Here is a 23,867-nt window from a genome sequence, read left to right on the forward strand (position 1 = left end):
TGTCCCCGTCTATCCGCAAATGTTAACACAAAAATGGTGTTTTCTAGTTTCGTTAAAATAAGGAATTTTAAATTATTTATACTTTCGATACTTAAGTATATTTAAAACCAAATACTTTAACTTTTAATCAAGTAGTATTTTACTGGGTGACTTTCACTTGAGTCATTTTCTATTAAGGCATCTTTACTTTTATTCAAGTATGACAATTGGGTAGTTTGTCCACCACTGCAGGTTACGTGTACATAGTCTGAATACACTTATAGAATGGGAAGGCCTCTGATGACGGTAAATGCAGTGTGGCGCACATACATAGATAACATACTGAATCACACTATAAACCTCTATTACACAAAGAGGAAGAAGAACCCATTACATTTTGAGGGATGTATTTACATCAAACTTACATGGTCAAGTGGTTATTCATATAGAGTATAATTTCTGTCACCAGTCAAATCATGCATTCCATTCGCCAATACACTGCATGGGTTATTTTACACAAACATGGAAAGTGTATGTATAGGGTTAAACTAAATAATCTTTAAAACATTAAGTGGATTTTATTAAAACAAATTTATAAAATAAAAATATTTTCCAACTCTTGCCTTCAACCTCCTACCAACATATTTTTGCTGTACAATTAAAGCAATCATTCCTGTAAATAGCATTGTGTATTACCCCACTTTATCAATCAAGTCTAATTAAATCCCTCCACCCCATGTAAGGTAACAGATATGTCAAAGAACCGGTTTCAGACGTCACCAAAGGTCCAGAGCCGGAGAGTAAGAGTAGGGTAAAACCCAACATAGACCGGGTGCTACGGCCTTGAAAATGTCCTAGGCCTGAATATTTCGACATAATGGGTGTGCCAGAAAACAGGTTTTTCTAGTATGCGATTCAGTGACAGGTAAACACCAGTTTCATGACAAACTATTGACATTCTGGATTACTCAATCCAGTCTATGGATGAGAGACACTATTAGTTAAGACTATTTGATTATTAACCAAATATCGGCTCATACTGTGAGTCAAGGGGATATGTGACAATCATAGCAATGAAAAAGATTGAGAGGTTACATAGAGTACTAGTTACTATCACGAAGGCCATTTTATATCCAAAGTGCTCATATAAAGATGACATCTATACGGTCCAGTTTTGATTGGACGTAGTCGATAATAAAGTGTACTGCAAAATGTACTGTCAAATAGCCCTCTAAAGGGTCTTCACCTTCAGTGTGCCAGACAGACACGTGTTTTTGAATGAGGTACAGTTCATGTTAACATCAGTAAAACAACACAGTGGGGAGAGTTTCACTGCAAAGGGTGCCAATCCAAATATTTCAACATTTCCTGATCCTGTAGCTGCGGTGACTGACAACACAGAGGAGCATGATGGGATACTGGAGGATTAGGTCTTCTTCTTCAGATCCTCAAAGCGCCGTGACAGGTCATCAAAGTCGATGTCATCAGAGCTCGCAGTGTTTCGACCAACTCCAAAGGAGGAAGTGGGAAGCGTGTCGGGAACTGAGGGCAGCTCAGGGAGGGCGTTGTTATCGTAGATCTGGGATGAAGGCCCAGGGCCTGTGGAAAGAACATAGGTTTAGTTGACATTACAAATATGAACCATGAACCAAAGGTCTCTGGCATATCTCCAGGTTCCCTTGGAGAGTTCATCAATGAGCTTGACGCCCTGATAAGTTCCTTTCCTGAGGATGGCTCACCTCTCACAGTTCTGGGTGACTTTAACCTCCCCACGTCTACCTTTGACTCATTCCTCTCTGCCTCCTTCTTTCCACTCCTCTCCTCTTTTGACCTCACCCTCTCACCTTCCCCCCCTACTCACAAGGCAGGCAATACGCTTGACCTCATCTTTACTAGATGCTGTTCTTCCACTAATCTCATTGCAACTCCCCTCCAAGTCTCCGACCACTACCTTGTATCCTTTTCCCTCTCGCTCTCATCCAACACTTCCCACACTGCCCCTACTCGGATGGTATCGCGCCGTCCCAACCTTCGCTCTCTCTCCCCCGCTACTCTCTCCTCTTCCATCCTATCATCTCTTCCCTCTGCTCAAACCTTCTCCAACCTATCTCCTGATTCTGCCTCCTCAACCCTCCTCTCCTCCCTTTCTGCATCCTTTGACTCTCTATGTCCCCTATCCTCCAGGCCGGCTCGGTCCTCCCCTCCTGCTCCGTGGCTCGACGACTCATTGCGAGCTCACAGAACAGGGCTCCGGGCAGCCGAGCGGAAATGGAGGAAAACTCGCCTCCCTGCGGACCTGGCATCCTTTCACTCCCTCCTCTCTACATTCTCCTCTTCTGTCTCTGCTGCTAAAGCCAATTTCTACCACTCTAAATTCCAAGCATCTGCCTCTAACCCTAGGAAGCTCTTTGCCACCTTCTCCTCCCTCCTGAATCCCCCTCCCCCTCCTCCCCCCTCCTCCCTCTCTGCTGATGACTTCGTCAACCATTTTGAAAAGAAGGTCGACGACATCCGATCCTCGTTTGCTAAGTCAAACGACACCGCTGGTTCTGCTCACACTGCCCTACCCTGTGCTTTGACCTCTTTCTCCCCTCTCTCTCCAGATGAAATCTCGCGTCTTGTGACGGCCGGCCGCCCAACAACCTGCCCGCTTGACCCTATCCCCTCCTCTCTTCTCCAGACCATTTCCGGAGACCTTCTCCCTTACCTCACCTCGCTCATCAACTCATCCTTGACCGCTGGCTACGTCCCTTCCGTCTTCAAGAGAGCGAGAGTTGCACCCCTTCTGAAAAAACCTACACTCGATCCCTCCGATGTCAACAACTACAGACCAGTATCCCTTCTTTCTTTTCTCTCCAAAACTCTTGAACGTGCCGTCCTTGGCCAGCTCTCCTGCTATCTCTCTCAGAATGACCTTCTTGATCCAAATCAGTCAGGTTTCAAGACTAGTCATTCAACTGAGACTGCTCTTCTCTGTGTCACGGAGGCGCTCCGCACTGCTAAAGCTAACTCTCTCTCCTCTGCTCTCATCCTTCTAGACCTATCGGCTGCCTTTGATACTGTGAACCATCAGATCCTCCTCTCCACCCTCTCCGAGCTGGGCATCTCCGGCGCGGCCCACGCTTGGATTGCGTCCTACCTGACAGGTCGCTCCTACCAGGTGGCGTGGCGAGAATCTGTCTCCGCACCACGTGCTCTCACCACTGGTGTCCCCCAGGGCTCTGTTCTAGGCCCTCTCCTATTCTCGCTATACACCAAGTCACTTGGCTCTGTCATATCCTCACATGGTCTCTCCTATCATTGCTATGCAGACGACACACAATTAATCTTCTCCTTTCCCCCCTCTGATAACCAGGTGGTGAATCGCATCTCTGCATGTCTGGCAGACATATCAGTGTGGATGACGGATCACCACCTCAAGCTGAACCTCGGCAAGACGGAGCTGCTCTTCCTCCCGGGGAAGGACTGCCCGTTCCATGATCTCGCCATCACGGTTGACAACTCCATTGTGTCCTCCTCCCAGAGTGCTAAGAACCTTGGCGTGATCCTGGACAACACCCTGTCGTTCTCAACTAACATCAAGGCGGTGACCCGTTCCTGTAGGTTCATGCTCTACAACATTCGCAGAGTACGACCCTGCCTCACGCAGGAAGCGGCGCAGGTCCTAATCCAGGCACTTGTCATCTCCCGTCTGGATTACTGCAACTCGCTGTTGGCTGGGCTCCCTGCCTGTGCCATTAAACCCCTACAACTCATCCAGAACGCCGCAGCCCGTCTGGTGTTCAACTTTCCCAAGTTCTCTCACGTCACCCCGCTCCTCCGCTCTCTCCACTGGCTTCCAGTTGAAGCTCGCATCCGCTACAAGACCATGGTGCTTGCCTACGGAGCTGTGAGGGGAACGGCACCTCCGTACCTTCAGGCTCTGATCAGGCCCTACACCCAAACAAGGGCACTGCGTTCATCCACCTCTGGCCTGCTCGCCTCCCTACCTCTGAGGAAGTACAGTTCCCGCTCAGCCCAGTCAAAACTGTTCGCTGCTCTGGCACCCCAATGGTGGAACAAACTCCCTCACGACGCCAGGTCAGCGGAGTCAATCACCACCTTCCGGAGACACCTGAAACCCCACCTCTTTAAGGAATACCTAGGATAGGATAAAGTAATCCTTCTAACCCCCCCCCCCCCCTTAAAAGAGTTAGATGCACTATTGTAAAGTGGTTGTTCCACTGGATATCATAAGGTGAATGCACCAATTTGTAAGTCGCTCTGGATAAGAGCGTCTGCTAAATGACTTAAATGTAAATGTAAATACACCCCAATGCAACCGTTATGCAAAAAGAAAGCAATAATATCGTTGAAGAGATTGACGTGTAGGAAAGGAAATATTCATTGAAAACAACTTACCAGAGACCTGGGATCGATCAGAAGGTTTAATAGACAGCTCATCAATCTGAAAAATACACACACATCATGATCTCTCTACCCTGCCTGCATGTTGAAATGTTAAAGTTGTATAGACACATGAGAAGGCAGAGAAAAACAATATTTTGTATGTTAGTATGTGATTGGGGGAGGAATAATCATTGAAGTAGTGCATTGCTGAGAAAGTCAACACCGCTGGGGTAAGAATGAGCAAAAAGCAAGAGCTAATAATATAATTAACCTCAAATTGCATTCACTTCACTACGAAGAACATTGCTTCCCTGCCACATCCAGTAACATACTAGTTTGACAGCAAGCAGATCTGTTTCAGCATATTATAAATCACTCAGAGCATTCAAAAGACAGTCGTATGCAGTTCAGCACAAGGTTAGTGATTAGCAGTTAATACCAGCTATGACCGTTTCCACATTCTATCTGTTCTTATCCAATCCCTATCATGTCCCTGTAGCATAGCACTGTGCTGCAGAGACAAGCGATGGCACAAGCAAACTATAATGAACTCCTCTTCCCTGAAAGGTGAACTGGCCGGCTGTCCATCTGTCTGGAGAAGCAGAAGGGGCAGGGGGCTCTGACACTTACAGACTCGTAGGTAGGGGGGCAGCTCGGCAGCTCAGGGGGGTGCCCTCCTCTCATTGGAGACTGGAAGTTGTTAAAGGCATCATATGTGCCAACAGAGGGGCCGTTGAACCCTATGGGGCCGGGCATCTAAAGAAAAAAATGAATATGTATAAAAACATCACATTCATATCAACATCTCTATATTTCTTAAAGCTGGAATCCTTAATGGTGAAACAGCCATGTCCGTTTGCGATATTACGACAACGAAGTTACTTCAAACAACTAACACTGTTTTCTTCTTCTCTGCCATCGCACGCACGATAGAAAAGCACATATGTACTGCACTTTTTTCCCATGCTGCATGAACAGTTACTTTATGTTCGTATTCCCCCTACTGCAGACTCCATCTGTAAGCAACTCTCGCAAACAGGAGTGGTGTCATTCAAGCCACTATTGGGGGGGGGGGGGGGGGGGAATGTCTTACTGCTCCTTTGGGTGTTGGGTAGCTGAACGCTGATGGGGGGCCCATGGGCATAGGCATGGCTCCAGCGGTGAAGCCGCCGCCGCCTCCTCCGCCTGGCTTCTTGAAGTCAGAGTCCACGTCTATGAGGTCAGCCTCCTCGCCTGTACACACCTCCGGCTGCGTGGGGGGGGGGGTAAAAATAAAATGTTATTCATCACATGCATCGTAAACAACAGGTGTAGACTAAAAGGTACTGCATGATCAATCCAACGTCTGCATTGGTCGTGCAGCATTTATGGTGATACGGCCTCTGCAGAAGTCAGTGCATTCATACTTTCTCACGCGCAGCAGAGCAGTTGTCAAGGAAGCGAGTTTGCGTTTATACAGGACCTCCCTCCCTCACATACCGTCAACCAATCATGTCAATGCGGAGCTAAACAGAGCCCTTTGCATTGTTACAAAATTCAAGAGGTGCCCGGCGAAACGGTACGGAGCTTGACTTGGCCTCTGCATGCTTCCGGAGGTTCCGCAATGAGCGGCACACCCTCCATACGAAGCCTCTGACCACATTTTCGGGTGAAGCATAAATTGGCTTTAACAGTGAAATGCTTACTTACGGGCCTTTCCCAACAATGCAGAGAGAAAAAAAACTGAAATAATAACACGTAATCAAAGTAATAATACATACACGATGATTACTGCTAACATGGCTATATACACGGGTTACCAGCACTGGGTCAATGTAATTGAGGTAGATATGTACATATAACTAGGAATAAAGTTACTAGGCAACAGGACAGGTAACGAGTGCAGTGTATGTGATGAGTCAAAAGAGTGCAAAAAGGGTCAATGCAGATAGTCCGGGCAGGTATTTAGTTTTAGCAGTCTTATGGCGTGGGGGTAGAAGCTGTTCAGGGTCCTGTTGGTTCCAGACTTGGTAGTATATAAATAGTAGAGTCAGTCAGGGGGTGGGCACAGGGAGACAGGCTTCATCATCAGATACTCACTCTGACCATGGCGTCTGACTCGTAGGGCACGTTGTAATTCTTGGCAATCTCAATGAGGTAGCGCTCCACCAGGATTTTAGGAGGGGCCTCTACACTCAGTTTGTGCATGAGCTATGGGGTAAAGTAGAGACAGGGAAATGTTTTAGGCACACAGAAACAAACAAACACATATATACAGTACCAATCAAAAGTTTGGACACACCTACTCATTCAAGGGTTTCTTTATTTTTACTTTTTTCTACATTGTAGAATAGTGAAGACATCAAAACTATGAAATAACACCTATGGATTCATGTAGCCCCCCCAAAAAAAGTGTTAAACAAATCAAAATATATATAATATTTGAGATTCTTCAATGTATCCACCCTTTGCCTTGATGACAGATTTGCACCCTCTTGGCATTCGCTCAACCAGCTTCATGAAGAATGCTTTTCCAACAGTCTTGAAGGAGTTCCCACATATGCTGAGCACTTGTTGGCTGCTTTTCTTTTACTCTGCGGTCCAACTCATCCCAAACCCATCTCAATTGGGTTGAGGTCGGGTAATTGTGGAGGCCAGGTCATCTAATGCAGCACTCCATCACTCTCCTTCTTGGTCAAATAGCCCTTACACAGCCTGAAGGTGTGTTGGGTCATTATCCTGTTGAAAAACAAATGATAGTCCCATTAAGCGCAAACCAGATGGGATGGTGTATCGCTGCACAATGCTGTGGTAGCTATGGTGGTTAAGTTTGCCTTGACTTCTAAATAAAGCACTGACAGTGTCACCAGCAAAGCACTCCCACACCACCTCCTCCATGCTTCACGGTGGGAACCATACGAGGAGATCATCAGTTCACCTACTATGCATCTCACAAAGACACAGCGGTTGGACCAAAAATCTAAAATTTGGACACATCAGACTAAAGGACAGATTTCCACTGGTCTAATGTCCATTGCTTGTGTTTCTTGTCTCAAGTAAGTCTCTTCTTATTATTGGTGTCCTTTAGTAGTGGTTTCTTTGCAGCAATTCGCCCATGATTCATACGGTCTCCTCTGAACAGTGGCTGTTGAGATGTGTTTGTTACTTGAACTATGTCAAGCATTTATTGGGATGGTAACTCCAATGAACTTATCCTCTGCAGCAGAGGTAACTCTGGGTCTTCCTTTCCTGTGGCGGTCCTTATGAGAGCCAGTTTCATAATTGCGCTTGATGGTTTTTGCAACTGCACTTGAAGAAACGTTCAAAGTTCTTGAAATGTTCCATATTGACCTGTCTTAAAGTAACGGACTGTCATTTCTCTGCTTATTTGAGCTGTGCTTGCCATAATATGGACTAATAGGGGCTATCTTCTGTATACCACTCCTACCTAGTCATAACACAACCAATTGGCTCAAACACATTAAGGAATTAAACCCCACAATTTAACTTTTAACAAGGCACACCTGTTAATTGAAATGCATTCCAGGTGACTACTTCATGAAGCTGGTTGAGAGAACACAAAGAGGGTGCAAAGCAGTCATCAAGGCAAAGGGTGGCTACTTTGAAGAATCTCAAATCTAAAATATATTTGGATATGTTTAACACTTTATTGGTTACTACATGATTCCATATGTGTTATTTCATAGTTTTGATGTCTTCACTATTATTCTACAATGTAGAAAATAGTAAAAAGAAAAGAAAAACCCTTGAATGAGTAGGTGTGTCCAAACTTTGACTGGTACTGTATCTTGAAGCAGACCATCTAAAAATGCATACCCTATCATTGACTGTCCCGATTTGGTTTGTCCTACAGAGCTTGCCATACTCTTTGCTGTATTTGGCACACAGCTGATCAGACACCTGTATGGAGAAAGCACAGTATCAAGGATCACAATACAGCAAAAAGTGTACAAACCGCATTAATTTTTTGTATTTTTAATTGAGGACTAGTTTAAAGTTTAATTAGTCCTATGTAGAGGATATGCATGGTATACATGGTCCACAACAAAATGCTTACTTGCAGGTTTCTTCGACAATGCAAAAATAAAACATAAAAGATAAAAATACGAACATAAAGTAAATGGCAGTTGACTAGAATAATACATTGTAGCTTAAGTATAATACAGGAAGGCACAATTTATAGTCCAATCGTTACATGTGTATTAGGGAAGGGGCAGGATGCAAGTGTTTAAATGAGGCAGTATAATAAGACATGCTAGACATGTTAACGCACAATGCATACTACTCACAATTTTGAGCTCGTTGACCTCACACTGGAGACGTGGGGCTGCCCAGATGAGAGTGGACACAGCCTCCTGCAGGCCAGGGTCGAGCTCCCTTTCAAGAAACAGAAGAATAGGTGTTAAGGGATGACAGATTTCTTATTGTCTGAAAGCTCAAATAAAAAATGGTCTGTAACATCATGGGCCAAAAGGGTGACTTAACATGGGGTTGTATGATGCAAGGAACCACTTTACAAAACACAATTATCATTACCATACAGAAAATCAGAAGAATGTAAGCCACCCTCTGCCTATTGACTTATTTACATATTCAGACCGTCTCAAAATAAAACACAGCCCCGTAAAAAAATACTAATGTTTTGTCACCAGATAGGTGCAGTGAAATGTGAAGTTTTACTGGGTGAGCCATAGTAGTACGGCGCCCCCTGTAGCAAATTAGAGTTAAGTAACTTGCTCAAAGGCACATTGACAGATTTTTCACCTTTTCGGCTCGGGTATTCCAACCAGCGACTTTTGTTACTGGCTCAATGCTCTAAGCTACCTGCCGCCCTTTAAGGCTCTCCTGGAGGATGGTTGGCAATCCTTAAATAACATAAATCATTTTTTTACTTTACAATTACAACCAAATACTATTTAATGAATAAGGGATCAAATGGCTTAAGTAGGCTACTTCAAAGCAAGGTAACTAAGACATGTTATCTATAACCATGTAAGGCTGAAATATGAAGGTTTTCGTGGATATCTATTGACAGGATAGGAGTAATTTCAAAATTAGGCTACTCTTAGGGCCGGGGCGATACTCGTTATTATTGTGGCAAGGAAACAAAACACGAAGCGAATTTAACTTCTTTAGGAAAACAGCCCTATGTTGGAAACAAACATACATTTTTCATCCAGAGTCATATTTCTGTATTTTCTAAGCTATAGCACACAATATTTTACATACAGCCGGTTTTTAAAGGACGAAAGAGTTGGGACTGCTTTGGGATTTCATGGAAGAAATATTGCGACACTGGTTTCATCCCAGCCCTAGCTATTCTAAGAATATTTTTAACACTGTCAGAATGACATGCCCAATGTTGAGTGTTTGAGATGCTTTTAATTTAAAAAATATATATAACCGGAGTAGGTTAACGCACCCGTTCATCAACTGCGCGACGGTCATTTATTCAGGAGTGCTGGACAACATTTCTGAAGGACATCGGACATTAATACATGCTATTAGCTAAATACTTAACTACCAAGATAACCAGCCAAGCTACATGATATGTTTGGAATTGGCTAACTAGTCCGTCTGTTAGTCTATCACTATTTTATAGGCCATAGTCTAGCTGCGACAATCTCTCTCCTCAGGCCCAATCACACTGGCATAAATGCAGGGGATGTACACGTGACTTTTCCAGGCTATTCATGGCCGTATGTTCGCTAATCAAAAATGTACTGTCAGTGGCCAAATAACTCACTAACTAGCAAGGAATATCAACAAATAGGCTCTAAGCTTTGATCATCTCGTGACCGCAAAACTGTGATCGGCGCAATTTTAGGTTAGAATTTTTTTGCTTGTCCTTCCAGACAATTTACAGTAAATCTATATTCATCTTGTCCAACTAATTGTTTTACCTGTCCCGGACAAGCGTTAATGTCAAGCCCTGAAGGATAAACTCAAGACACCCATAATAGGGAAAGGAGTTTTTCCTTGACCAGGAGAAATTTTAGCTCTTCTTTCAATTGTCTTTACTCGATTCCTTGCATCCTCTCTCCGTCTCAAAATGCATTGGAAGAGAAGTACCAAGCCTCCTCCCCTCTCTAACCTTATCCAATGTGTTTTGAGGAGGCAGCAAGGAGACATGATGCAAGGAAATAAACAATTGAGGAAGAGCCTTCTTGTCCGAGTCCTCTAGGCAGGCTCATTTACTTCATGGACTGGATGAGGCCAAAGCGAGCCAGCAGCAGGTCACAGTACAGTTCTAGGATCTCCATGGCCTCTACCAAGTAGTCCTCTCTGATGATGTGTTCCACACGGATCCGTGCTCGCTCATCCTTTCCTGTTGACAGGTAGTCTGCAATCTCCTTCCGTGCTTTCTGAGCTAGCTCAGCTACAAAGGGACAGAAGATCAATTCTGTAAGCATTTATTTTACAGACAACTGTGAAGGATGGTTTTGTTGTCTTTTTAACAAAAATATATGCCTTATAGAAATAGGACATGTTAATCACAAAACATAGCGTGACTGCTGAATAACAAGAAAACAGGAACTGAGCAGTGTAGCCACCGACGAATCAGCTCAAGCTTCACAACAAACACTTCCGGATATCTGGATCCTGTGAGGCTGGGACCAGCCTGGGCACCACCGATAGGCTAGCAAGTTTAAACCACGCTAAGCCTCTACTGTGACAGGCCAACTCTAAAGTTGGAACTACATCGGTCACAGTATAAAAAAAGATGTCTGTACTATTTCAGTCAGTTCTCTGCTTTACCCTGCGTGGTGATACAGTGAACCTGTATATACGAAAATTGCATTTACCATTCTGAGCTTATGTTAAATAAAAATACTTAAAGTATATTCAGTGACTCTGAATCACATTTTATCCTGATACCAGATTCGATTGACGCAACCTTTTACACAACCCGAGACACAAAAATGTTAACAGAGACTAGACTACAGCTTGCACAGTGTTTGTGTGTACAGTACCAGTCAAAAGTTTGGACACACCTACTCATTCAAGGGTTTCTTTATTTCTACATTGTAGAATAGTGAAGACATGAAAACTATGAAATAACACATGGAATCATGTGGTAACCAAAACAAAATCGAAATATATTTTAGATTCTTCAAAGTAGCCTCCCTTTGCCTTGATGACAGCTTTGCACACTCTGTGCATTCTCTCTACCACCTTCACCTGGAATGATTTTACAACCGTCTTGATGGAGTTCCCACATATGCTGAGCACTTGTTGGCTGCTTTTCTTTCACTCTGCGGTCCAACTCATCCTAAACCATCTCAATTGGGTTGAGGTCGGGTGATTGTGGAGGTCAGGTCATCTGGTGGGAACCACACATCGCTGCAGAATGCTGTGGTAGCTATGGTGGTTAAGTGTGCCTTGAATTCTAAATAAAGCACTGACAGTGTCACCAGCAAAGCACCCCCACACCACCTCCTACATGCTTCACGGTGGGAACCACACGAGGAGATCATCAGTTCACCTACTCTGTGTCTCACAAAGACACGGTGGTTGGAACCAAAAATCTCAAATTTGGACCCATCAGACCAAAGGACCGATTTCACTGGTCTAATGTCCATTGCTTGTGTTTCTTGGCCTAAGCAAGTCTCTTATTATTGGTGTCCTTTAGTAGTGGTTTCTTTGCAGCAATTCGACCATGAAGGCTTGAGTCACACATTCTCCTCTCAACAGTTGATGTTGAGATGTGTCTGTTACTTGAACTCTGTGAAGCATTTCTTTGAGCTGCAATTTCTGAGGCTGGTAACTCTCTAATGAACTTATCCTCAGCAGAGGTAACTCTGGGTCTTCCATTCCTTTGGCGGTCCTCATGAGAGCCAGTTTCATCATAGCCCTTGATGGTTTTTGCAACTGCACTTTAAGAAACTTTCAAAGTTCTTCATTTTCCAGATTGACTGACCTTCATGTTTTAAAGTAATGATGGACTGTCGTTTCTCTTTGCTTATTTGAGCTGTTCTTGCCATAATATGGACTTGGTCTTTTACCAAATAGGGCTATCTTCTGTATACCACCCCTATCTTGTCACAACACAACTGATTGGCTCAAATGCATTGAGGAAAGAAATTCAACAAATTAACTTTCAACAAGGCACACCTCTTAATTGAAATGCATTCCAGGTGACTACCTCATGAAGCTGGTTGAGAGAATGCCAAGAGTGCAAAGCTGTCATGAAGGCAAAGGGTGGCTACTTTGAAGAATCTCAAATATAAAATATATTTGGATTTGTTTAACACTTTTTTGGGGGTACATGAATTCATACATGTTATTTAATAGTTTTGATATCTTCACTATTATTCTACAATGTAGAAAATAGTAACAATAAAGAAAACCCCTGGAATGAGTAAGTGTGTCCAAACTTTTGACTGGTACTGTTGTTTCCTGGCTCACTTTTCTTTTTCTCCAAGAGCTTCAGGCGATTGATCACCAGTCGGAGGTTGACCCGGAGTCTTTCTGCTTTGAATCCTCCCCCGAGCATGATGGCCAGCTAAGGAAACAAAATAAGTTGGTATTGAAAAGAGCCAATACATACTGGCAAGTCTGACAATTTCTATGCCACACTGACATACTGTCATCACCCATCATATTGTTTTCACCTATCCTTTGTTCAGAGAACGTGAAGATGAAGGAATAAGGAGAGGTTTCAAAACTAGTGAGTCATCACCATCATGTGAGCTGGTTGTTGGCCACACCAGTAACTACAGGCAGGTAGGACTGGAGCGGACATATAAAACTGACAGACATTGAGCTATGTAGCTAACTTAACTAACTAAAAAGCTAACAGTATCTACCCCCGAAACCAATAACCGTCTAACTAGCTTACATTGCCTCTATCAGAAATTCAGAAAGTATAAACATTTTAATTAACAAAATCCATGTTGATGGATCACATAGTAAAGGAAATAGTTTGCTAACTAGCTAGTTTGCACAACAAGGATGAAGATATATAGTTAACTACTAACGTTAGTTGTTAGCTATGCTAGCAAGATAGCTAGCTAACGTCTGATAAACAAAGTAGTGCTGTTCGAATAAAACGTATCCAGCTAACGTTAGCTACAGTAATGTTACCTTAAAAAACGACCAAACAATAAAAGGCACTGTAGATATAATAAGTTACATTTTATATCTAATGAACACAATTTTTTGACATTACCTGTTAGGGACGTTAGCTAGGTTAACAGCAACTTGTCGAGTTGCTTGACTTCCGTGAATGCGAGTCTTCCTCCTTCAATAACACAAAAAAGACCGAGTGACGTCACGGGAAATGTGCAAAACGTGGGCGTTTCACACCTGCTGTTTACACCACTAGAAGGCGATAGTGGATTTGAGAGCCATAAACTAGATTTCAAAGAAATTAGACCCAATGCCATAAATGTACAGTACGCTTGCTACATAGCCAGATATGCTTTGAGGAAGACGACCACAATATACCTGGTCAAACTGCACAGGGCAGCAAGGCTGAGTTTCAAAACTACACCCCACAGATAAACATTTTTAGATCAGAAAAGCCCTTTTAAATACTCAATTCAAATGAAGCTGCAAGAAGTAGTGTGAACCTTGAACAATAATCATTCATTGAATCAACTATTTAGCTAAATAATTATACATGTTTTTGTCACAGACTGGATAGGTGCAATAAAATGTGGTTTTACAGCATATGTCTACTCATTCCATGGAAGGCCAAGTATCTGCGGGTTTTCGCTCATGGATTAGTAAGGAACTCCTCTCACCTGGTTGTCTAGGTCTTGATTGAAACGAAAAACACTAGGTCCTCCATGGAATGAGTTTGGCACCCGTTTTACAGGGTCAGCCATAGTCGTATCGCAACCCTGGAGCAAATTATGGTTAAGTGCCTTGCCCAAGGGCACATTACCTGCTACCCACAGATCGATTAGCTGAACAGATTAAAAGTGTGAATCTAATTGGTCACAAAAAGTCAGAATAAATCACAGCATGACAAGTTTTGCTTTTTTTGTATTGCAAATTACAAACTATCAACCACTATTTAACAAATTGCAGCTTCCTGTTTAAAAAAAATCTGTACAAAGAAATATGAATTATTATAACACATACATCATCATAATAAATGCTACAACTTGAGTTTGCTGGCTGAGACTTCTTTGTGTTTCTTCTTCTTGGAGCCCGGGTCCTTGGCTCCTTTGATCTGGCTCTTCACTTGGTCTTGTAGTTGGGAGAAGAAGGCAGAGGAGGAGCGGAGAGCTTTATCCTTCCCCTCATCCTTGAACAGAGAACAAATTAAAAAATATATTTTTAAGAAACTATTTGCAACTGTGACAGACAGCTGAATCCTAGCTATTGTAATAAATACAAATGAAAATGTGTGGAGAACACAATGGCCTTATCAGTCTATATTGATCACACAGAAATATAATGGAGGGGCTTGCATTTGAAAGACAAGGTTAACTAAATATAAAAACGAGACATGCAGAGAAAGAAAACACTGATCTTTAATAAAGTTGCTTTGCCTCCCTTTGTGAGTTTCTTGAGGTTTTCTGCCACCTCTGCCTTTGATTGTTTCTTATTCTCTCCAGTTCTGTCCTTCAGTTTCCGTCTCTTCTCCTTCATCTTGATGCTCTTCACCTTCTTCTTCTTGCGTCTCTCTCGTTTCTTGTCTGTGGGGGTCTTTTCAGAGTCACCCAGCACGTCGCCAGCCTTGTTCTTCTCCTAAGATCAGAAAGGAAATGGTGTTACCCTGTCTTCAGAAGAATCTACTAAAAGGCTACTATGGTAGACAACACAGAAGTACATTGGTTGACTTCGACACTTGAATGCTTTTGTACGCATCAGTGTACTCTATTAGACTATGATTTCCCATAACATGAAACATATTGGAAAGGGATGCATGACAAACCTTGACTTCCTCTGGAGCCAATAGAGTGGCATTACTGGCACAACTTCCTCCATAGCAATAGAAGGCAAATTGGAGACAACTTTCACTTCAGGAACAGGCTGCAGGACACAAAGAAAAGGTCAAACATATCAATATTGTGTAAAACGCATTTCCATTTGTACAAAATCCTTCATTATAAACTGTGTTGTTCAAACCCTAAATGCTGATTGTCTGAAAGCCCTGGTATAGCACTGTATACCACAGGTATGAAAAAACATGTATTTTCTAGGCACTCCACGTTGCGTCGTGGTTAACAGCCCTTAGCCATGGTATATTGGCAATATACCACACCCCCCCGTGCCTTATTGCTTAAATATACCATATTTAAAAGACAAGCATAAATTATGGTTGTCATGCAAATGCTACAGTGTTTAATTTATTAGGATCCCCATTAGCTACTCCACATGCAGCAGCTACTCTTCCTGAGTTCCACATAAAACATACAAATACATGACAAAGTACAGAACAGTAATAGACAAGAACATAAGACATTGCATTTTTTTTTTTAAGTTACATATAGGAAAGACACAGAGACAACAAAAATACTACTTACACACTATTCATATATACGGTACAGTTCAATTAGATCTTTAGAAAGAGGAGCGGTGCTGTGATACAAGATGTTGTTTTAAAGCTAAACTTGCTTTTTGCCTGTGTAACTAACCTCTGGTGGCAGAGCGTTCCACAATGATATAGCTCTATACATAACTAAGTGACACAATAAATCTGTTTTTGGTTTGGGTACCATGAAGAAACCCATAGTGGAGTGTCATGCATGTCTGTTTGAAGTGTATGCAAATAGATTACACACGTGGTTAGGCATTTTCAACACACAACTGTTTCTTAAAAAGACTAGAAGGTGCCTCCCGGGTGGCGCAGTGGTCTAGGGCACTGCATCGCAGTGCTAGCTGTGCCACCAGAGACTCTGGGTTCGAGCCCAGGCTCTGTCGCAGCCGGCCGCGACTGGGAGGTCCATGGGGCGACGCACAATTGGCCCAGCGTCATCCGGGTTAGGGAGGGTTTGGCCGGTAGGGATATCCTTGTCTCATCGCGCACTAGCGACTCCTGTGGCGGGCCGGGCACAGTGCACGCTAACCAGGTCACCAGGTGCAGTGTTTCCTTCAGTCACATTGGTGCGACTGGCTTCCGGGTTGGATGGCTTTCGGCCATGCGTCGAAGGTGGCTTTCGACCTCCGTACGGGAGTTGTAGCGATGAGACAAGATAGTAACTACTAACAATTGGATACTACGAAATTGGGGAGAAAAGGGTGTAATTTTTGTTTAAAAAAAAAAAAACTAGAAGAGAAAGACTATCATGAAAGACTATCATGTTGCTGATGTTAGTTCTGTGTGTGCAGTTAAGGGCAAGGCGTGCTGCTTTGTTTTGAGCTAGCTGCAGCTTTGCAGTATCCAGGGCACATGGAAACATTGACAGGAAAACTCACCGGTTTGGGTGTGAAGTGGAAGTTGGAGAGAGCGTCAAGTTTAAGGAATAGAGAATCCATGAGCTTTTGAATTTCTACATGGGCTGGGTTTTCTTCATCCTCTGTCTTTTGCTGAAATACAAGGGAAATAGATCCAAATAATATAAATAATTCATTCAACAAACAGAAAATGCATTAATTGCAATATAGAGAAAAGCCAAGTATGTTCACACTAAAATATAATCGAATAACTACCTGATTCTGCTTGAGGTACTCTTGCTCATAAACCTCTGCAAGGCTCAGCTTGCTCTTCTCATGGTCCAGTCAGCCTCTTCTTGTACTCAAATACCTCTTCCTTAGGCTTCTCCTTGCGCACCACATCATCCCACACCTTGGAAAAAAATACAAGTCAGAAAACAACATTTCCTTTGAAATGTCCCAATGTGGTTACATCGGAACTAAATACTGGATAGACCTATACTTGTTCTACACATTTACTCGCAATGAAACGATGATGACACATTCAGCTGGATTCAACTGAAAATAGTTGTTTAGTTTGTTGTCAAGATTGAGTTGTCTCTAGAGACGGGTTAGCTGACAACATCACGAAAACGATGCACGTGATTCAATGGTGCAGACGTTCGTGCGTTGTTGTGATTCTGAATGGCCAGATACAGTAGTTATCAACAATGACAAGAAGCTGCCATGTGGGGAATCATAGGGGGCTCTTTTCAGCCAGTTTCATATTGTTCTCGATACTATGTCTTGTTTTGAGGTGTTTTGACTGATGTCTATGCTAAAATGGCTCAAATTCACTAGCTAGCTAAACAACAACTATAACGATGTACTTGAAAGACAATTCTCATTGTGAAAATGTATGTTTTCAATAAACATTAGAGACTAAATATAGTTTACATTTAAGCCAACCCAGTCTGTTCTGCCCCATAGTTGAGCATGCATCGGTTTTGTTGCAAAACAACCGACCCGTCTAGACACTGACCTGGTCTTTAATCCTCTGCTTGATGATGTCTTCCAGCTGCAAAGTGGTTTCCTCTGTTACAGCAGGGGCTGAGAGAAAACAGAGCAAATGTTACCTGACTGAACAAGCACCCTCTCCGACACACACAAACTTGCAGTAAGTAAAATACTAAACCATCTCCAACGGGACTGACAGCTAAATGAACAGACTGACAAGCATGTGGTACGTACCCATCCGGGAGGCCGAGTCAAATGCCACATCCACCTCAAGAAGGCTGTTCTCTGGACGAGTCTGAGCAGACACCTCTCCTGTTAGTTGCCATGGCTTTTCTCCCATGGCAGCCTTTTCCAAATCCTGGATCTTTTCAGCCATCTGTGTAAGGTAAGAATTTACCATTTCATTAGTCTGCTACATAAAGTTATATATACGGCAGATGAAAAAAATACTAAATGAAATGACACCCAACCCAATTTAGATATTCTAAAACAGCCCTTGAGGAAAAGCTTGCCTTGTCTTGTCGTTTCTCAAAGGATGATTTGGATTCAGGTTTTGTTGCATTTTGAGACTTTCCTCCAAAGATGTCCGCCATGTCTTCTCCCTCACTGTCATCATTTTCTGCAGGTAGGTTAAAGGTCACCCGTTTCAAAGCCTCCTTGGCTTGTCTGCACTCTTCATCCTCAACGAAGTCCCTAAAGCAGCAAAGGAACAAACAACTCTTGTCATAAGTACAAAATAAATATCCCTAACCTATATTCCCTATTAATGCAATTCCAACCGTGACATTCACATGAGATTCCTGCATCAGCCACTTACTCATTTTCTTCATCATCATCATCTTGCAGTCCATCCATACTGTTGTCCTCTGCATCTGATTGGTCAGCTGTTTGCGCAGGATCATCATCCACAGCATCAAAGAAGTCTTTGTACTTCAGATTCCTGGAACTTTTCAGCTACAGGAAGAACATAGTACATTAATAGGAATGCAGTGTGTTTGTCTACAATAATGACCAGAAACACCACCAAACACAAGTAGCTGAATAGTAGTTAGGTCTGGCAGAGAGAAAAACTATATGATACATACTGTGCTTGTTTTTTTTGTTTTTTTGGAAGAAACATCTTCACTGAAGAGGTCTACGTCATCATCTTCATCTCCAGAGGGCAAGTCCTGGAAGTAGTCTACATCACCGTCCCCCTCCTTCCCCTCCCTTCTGTCCATATCGTCCAGAAAGGACTCCATCTCTGAGAGCTTGAAGAACCTGTCATCAACCTCTGATGGAGGACCCAGTGGTTTTGACTCTCTCCCCGCTGAACATTTCTTTTGTTGAGCTTGTTTTTCTAATGCGTCCACATCAAAATCTACATCAGAGTCCTCGTCTGTGAAGGCATCCATAGCAGTTTTAAGTATGGGTGGTTCTTCTCCTTGCCAATCTTCATCTACCAAATCTCCATCTCTCATCTCCTCTTCTATGTCTTCACTATCTTGTTCATCCCTTTTATCTGGCTCCTCATCAGCATCCTCTTCATCACACAGGATACTCAGAGCTGTATCCAAGGCAGCCTGACTCACTGCTGTCTCAAAGTGCTTCAGCACTGCAGTATTTTGGAGCTCCAGCTCCTGCCATACCTGTTCCTCGTCAAAGTTATCAACCACCAGTTGGTCCAGAGGACTTCCCTTTGAGCCTGCTGGCTCGTGGGTTTTGTGTAAATCATACAGGGTCTTAGTGAGAGAAGTGAAGTCTGTTGCCACTCCATCCTGAAGACTATACACAAAGAAAAAATACAAAAAGCAATTTTTGTTTACAGTATTCTTCAAGTAGTAGTGGTTAGTAACATTAACAGTCTTCTTCAACCAACCCTGGCCTTGAAAACCCACAGGGTGTGCAGGGTTTTGTTCTAGCCCAGTACCCACACCTGGCTCAACTAATCAAGGGTAGCTAAATTACTAGAATCAAATTTATCGGTGCTGCTGGGCTATCTTTAAGAATATTTGATGACGTGTTCTAGCTAACCAAACAGGGAATGCTTGCAGATGGTTGCTTGCTCCAACACCATCATGAAGTTTGCAGATGACAACAGTGGTAGGCCTGATCACCGAAAACGATGAGACAGCCTATAGGAAGGAGGTTAGAGACCTGGCCGGGTGGTGCCAGAATAACAACCTATCCCTCAACGTAACCAAGACTAAGGAGATGATTGTGGACTACAGGAAAAGGAGCACAGAGCACGCCTCCATTCTCATTGACGGGGCTGTAGTGGAGCAGGTTGAGAGCTTCAAGTTCCTTGGTGTCCACATCAACAACAAACTAGAATGGTCCAAACACACCAAGACAGTTGTGAAGAGGGCACGACAAAGCCTATTCAGGAAACTAAAAAGATTTGGCATGGGTCCTGAGATCCTCAAAAGGTTCTACAGCTGCAACATCGAGAGCATCCTGACCGGTTGCATCACTGCCTGGTACGGCAATTGCTCGGCCGAGGGTTCGCACTACCCACTTCAGAGGGTAGTGCGTACGGCCCAGTACATCACTGGGGCAAAGCTGCCTGCCATCCAGGACCTCTACACCAGGCGGTGTCAGAGGAAGGCCCTAAAAAGTGTCAAAGACCCCAGCCATAGACTGTTCTCTCTACTACCGCATAGCAAGCGGTACCGGAGTGCCAAGTCTAGGACAAAAAGGCTTCTCAACAGTTTTTACCACCAAGCCATAAGACTCCTGAACAGGTAACCAAATGGTTACCCAGACTATTTGCATTGTGTGTGCCCCCCCCAACCAACCCCTCTTTTACGCTGTTGCTACTCTCTGTTTATCACATATGCATAGTCACTTTAACTATACATTCATGTACATACTACCTCAATTGGCCCGACCAACCAGTGCTCCCGTACATTGGCTAACCGGGCTATCTGCATTGTGTCCCACCTCCCGCCAACCCCTCTTTTTACGCTACTGCTACTCTCTGTTCATCATATATGCATAGTCACTTTAACCACCTCCATGTACATACTACCTCAATAAGCCTGACTAACCGGTGCCTGTATATGGCCTTGCTACTGTTATTTTCAAATGTCTTTTTACTGTTGTTTTATTTCTTTACTTACACACCGCCCCCCCACACACCTTTTTTTCGCACTATTGGTTAGAGCCTGTAAATAAGTGTATTCGGCGCACGTGACAAATAAACTTTGATTTGATAGATGCTAGCTAGCCTTAGCATTGTGTAACGATCGCAGCAAGTGAATTAATTGATTTAAAGTTAAACATATCTAGATATTATTTTATTATAAAAATTGTGCACTTACATAAGAAAATGTTCTGGATGTGCAGTTTTTATGTTGAGTAGCTTTAAACAGCCCTCCAACGTGTTACATATGTCCCCGATAGCCATCGTTTTTGCTCACATGGTAACATATGTGTAACAAGAAAATATTCTCCCCCCGGAAACAATCTCTGGTGTGCTATAAAGATCCGGATAGCAGGTCAGGTTTAGATTTAGCTAGCTGGATAGACAACATTAATATCCCAAATAACTTTATTTACAAGTGCAATGTACGGGTTTTAATTGAAAAGCAATATACGTGTACTCTATCCCATTGTCTTGACATTCAAAGCAATTCGCTATCCTACGTTGCACGAATCTTCGAAAATATGGCGGCGTCGGTGTTGAAGGTTGCACGTACGTATAGATAGCTATCTGTTGTTGTTAGCCAGCTTGCTAACGTCAGCTGATAAATATTGTTTCACATGTAATAAACAGTCTCTTTAGACTTGTATCTCAGGCTACACAACAAAGTAAGCTAAATCCACCGTTGTTAGTGCAGAATTACTTTTAGCAAGTGTTTCCTGTTGCTAGCTACTTGACTTATCCAGGTAGCATATTCAATCAAATTCGATTCGTACTCATCAAAAAACTGTATGGTATAGTATGGCTGAACTAAATACTTTATTTATTTAGTTACAGGTCTCTCAAAGTGTGTTCGTCACACTTGTTCTCCAATGCTGAGGACAATTTCAACCTCAACACCACTCTGCCAAGGTATTCCAGGATCTGTATGGAAACTGGGAAGGCTAAATCACATCGCTATAGCTGTACCAGACATGGAGAAAGCCACTGCTCTTTACAGAGATGTGCTGGGGGCTCAGGTCAGCGATAAAGTTCCCCTTCCTGAGCATGGAGTCTACACTGTCTTTGTGGAGCTGGGTAACACAAAGCTGGAACTGCTGCACCCACTCGGGGAGAAGAGCCCCATTGCAGGCTTCCTACAGAAGAACAAATCTGGTGGGATGCACCATATCTGCATTGAGGTGAGTCAGTCTTATCAATGCTGCATATGCTGTTCAGCCCACATGAATGGGCTGTATTCACTCACTCTATCCTTGTCCCCTCATCTGTCCTCTAATGTAATCATATTGTATGTTATTTTTGTGATTTCAGGTTGATGATATCAATGCAGCGATAGTGGATCTGAAGGCTAGGAACATAAGAACCCTGTCAGCTGAACCACGGATAGGCGCTCATGGGAAACCTGTCATGTTCCTCCACCCAAAAGACTGTGATGGAGTACTTGTGGAACTGGAGCAAGCTTGAATACCCACAGGTCTCAAACTCTGTAGGTCACAATTAGCCGGTTTGAAAATTGATTTATTATTGCGCTTTTTCCACCAGTAATAATGATATCAAAGGTAGATTTTTTTACATATATAATAGCACGGCTTTGATCTATGAAATATAATATATACACTACTGGTCAAAAGTGTTAGAACACCTACTCATTGAAGGGTTTTTATTTTTAATTTTTTTTACATTGTAGAATAATAGTGAAGACATCAAAACTATGAAATAACACATGGAATCATGTAGTAACAAAAAAAGTGTTAAACAAATCAAAATACACCGCTCAAAAAAATAAAGGGAACACTTAAACAACACAATGTAACTCCAAGTCAATCACACTTCTGTGAAATCAAACTGTCCACTTAGGAAGCAACACTGATTGACAATAAATTTCACATGCTGTTGTGCAAATGGAATAGACAACAGGTGGAAATTATAGGCAATTAGCAAGACACCCCCAATAAAGGAGTGGTTCTGCAGGTGGTGACCACTTCTCAGTTCCTATGCTTCCTGGCTGATGTTTTGGTCACTTTTGAATGCTGGCGGTGCTTTCACTCTAGTGGTAGCATGAGACGGAGTCTACAACCCACACAAGTGGCTCAGGTAGTGCAGCTCATCCAAGATGGCACATCAATGAAAGCTGTGGCAAGAAGGTTTGCTGTGTCTGTCAGCGTAGTGTCCAGAGCATGGAGGCGCTACCAGGAGACAGGCCAGTACATCAGGAGATGTGGAGGAGGCCGTAGGAGGGCAACAACCCAGCAGCAGGACCGCTACCTCCGCCTTTGTGCAAGGAGGAGCACTGCCAGAGCCCTGCAAAATGACCTCCAGCAGGCCACAAATGTGCATGTGTCTGCTCAAACGGTCAGAAACAGACTCCATGAGGGTGGTATGAGGGCCCGACGTCCACAGATGGGGGTTGTGCTTACAGCCCAACACCGTGCAGGACGTTTGGCATTTGCCAGAGAACACCAAGATTGGCAAATTCGCCACTGGCGCCCTGTGCTCTTCACAGATGAAAGCAGGTTCACACTGAGCACATGTGACAGACGTGACAGAGTCTGGAGACGCCGTGGAGAACGTTCTGCTGCCTGCAACATCCTCCAGCATGACTGGTTTGGCGGTGGGTCAGTCATGGTGTGGGGTGGCATTTCTTTGGGGGGCCGCACAGCCCTCCATGTGCTCGCCAGAGGTAGCCTGACTGCCATTAGGTACCGAGATGAGCTCCTCAGACCCCTTGTGAGACCATATGCTGGTGCGGTTGGCCCTGGGTTCCTCCTAATGCAAGACAATGCTAGACCTCATATGGCTGGAGTGTGTCAGCAGTTCCTGCAAGAGGAAGGCATTGATGCTATGGACTGGCCCGCCCGTTCCCCAGACCTGAATCCAATTGAGCACATCTGGGACACCATCCACCAACGCCACGTTGCACCACAGACTGTCCAGGAGTTGGCGGATGCTTTAGTCCAGGTCTGGGAGGAGATCCCTCAGGAGACCATCCGCCACCTCATCAGGAGCATGCCCAGGCGTTGTAGGGAGGTCATACAGGCACGTGGAG

At 43.5% G+C, this 23,867-nt stretch overlaps 2 protein-coding genes and 1 pseudogene across 3 annotated transcripts; 1 reads left to right on the plus strand and 2 right to left on the minus strand.

The window, feature by feature from the left end:
• Nucleotides 1–165: 165 nt before the first annotated feature.
• LOC139575961 (IST1 homolog) lies at nucleotides 166–14,597 on the minus strand. The gene is made up of 11 exons (XM_071401460.1): nucleotides 14,461–14,597; nucleotides 13,541–13,612; nucleotides 12,778–12,874; nucleotides 10,567–10,747; nucleotides 8,658–8,745; nucleotides 8,185–8,268; nucleotides 6,448–6,558; nucleotides 5,462–5,617; nucleotides 4,999–5,124; nucleotides 4,381–4,426; nucleotides 166–1,578 (listed from the first exon to the last, which is right to left on the minus strand). Exons 3-11 carry the CDS (start codon nucleotides 12,863–12,865, stop codon nucleotides 1,406–1,408), a joined length of 1,053 nt encoding a protein of 350 aa, XP_071257561.1. The 5' UTR covers nucleotides 12,866–12,874; nucleotides 13,541–13,612; nucleotides 14,461–14,597; the 3' UTR covers nucleotides 166–1,405.
• LOC139575963 (U3 small nucleolar ribonucleoprotein protein MPP10-like) lies at nucleotides 14,344–21,137 on the minus strand (annotated as a pseudogene).
• LOC139575962 (methylmalonyl-CoA epimerase, mitochondrial-like) lies at nucleotides 21,109–22,630 on the plus strand. 2 transcript variants are annotated; one of them, XM_071401461.1, is made up of 3 exons: nucleotides 21,109–21,373; nucleotides 21,653–22,002; nucleotides 22,133–22,630. In XM_071401461.1, exons 1-3 carry the CDS (start codon nucleotides 21,109–21,111, stop codon nucleotides 22,283–22,285), a joined length of 768 nt encoding a protein of 255 aa, XP_071257562.1. In that variant the 3' UTR covers nucleotides 22,286–22,630. The 2 variants fall into 2 exon arrangements, with proteins under 2 accessions (XP_071257562.1, XP_071257563.1); XM_071401462.1 differs by having other exon boundaries at nucleotides 21,659–22,002.
• Nucleotides 22,631–23,867: the final 1,237 nt, after the last annotated feature.

This window comes from Salvelinus alpinus, chromosome 5 (genome assembly GCF_045679555.1).
Source record: "Salvelinus alpinus chromosome 5, SLU_Salpinus.1, whole genome shotgun sequence".
NCBI lineage: Eukaryota > Metazoa > Chordata > Actinopteri > Salmoniformes > Salmonidae > Salvelinus > Salvelinus alpinus.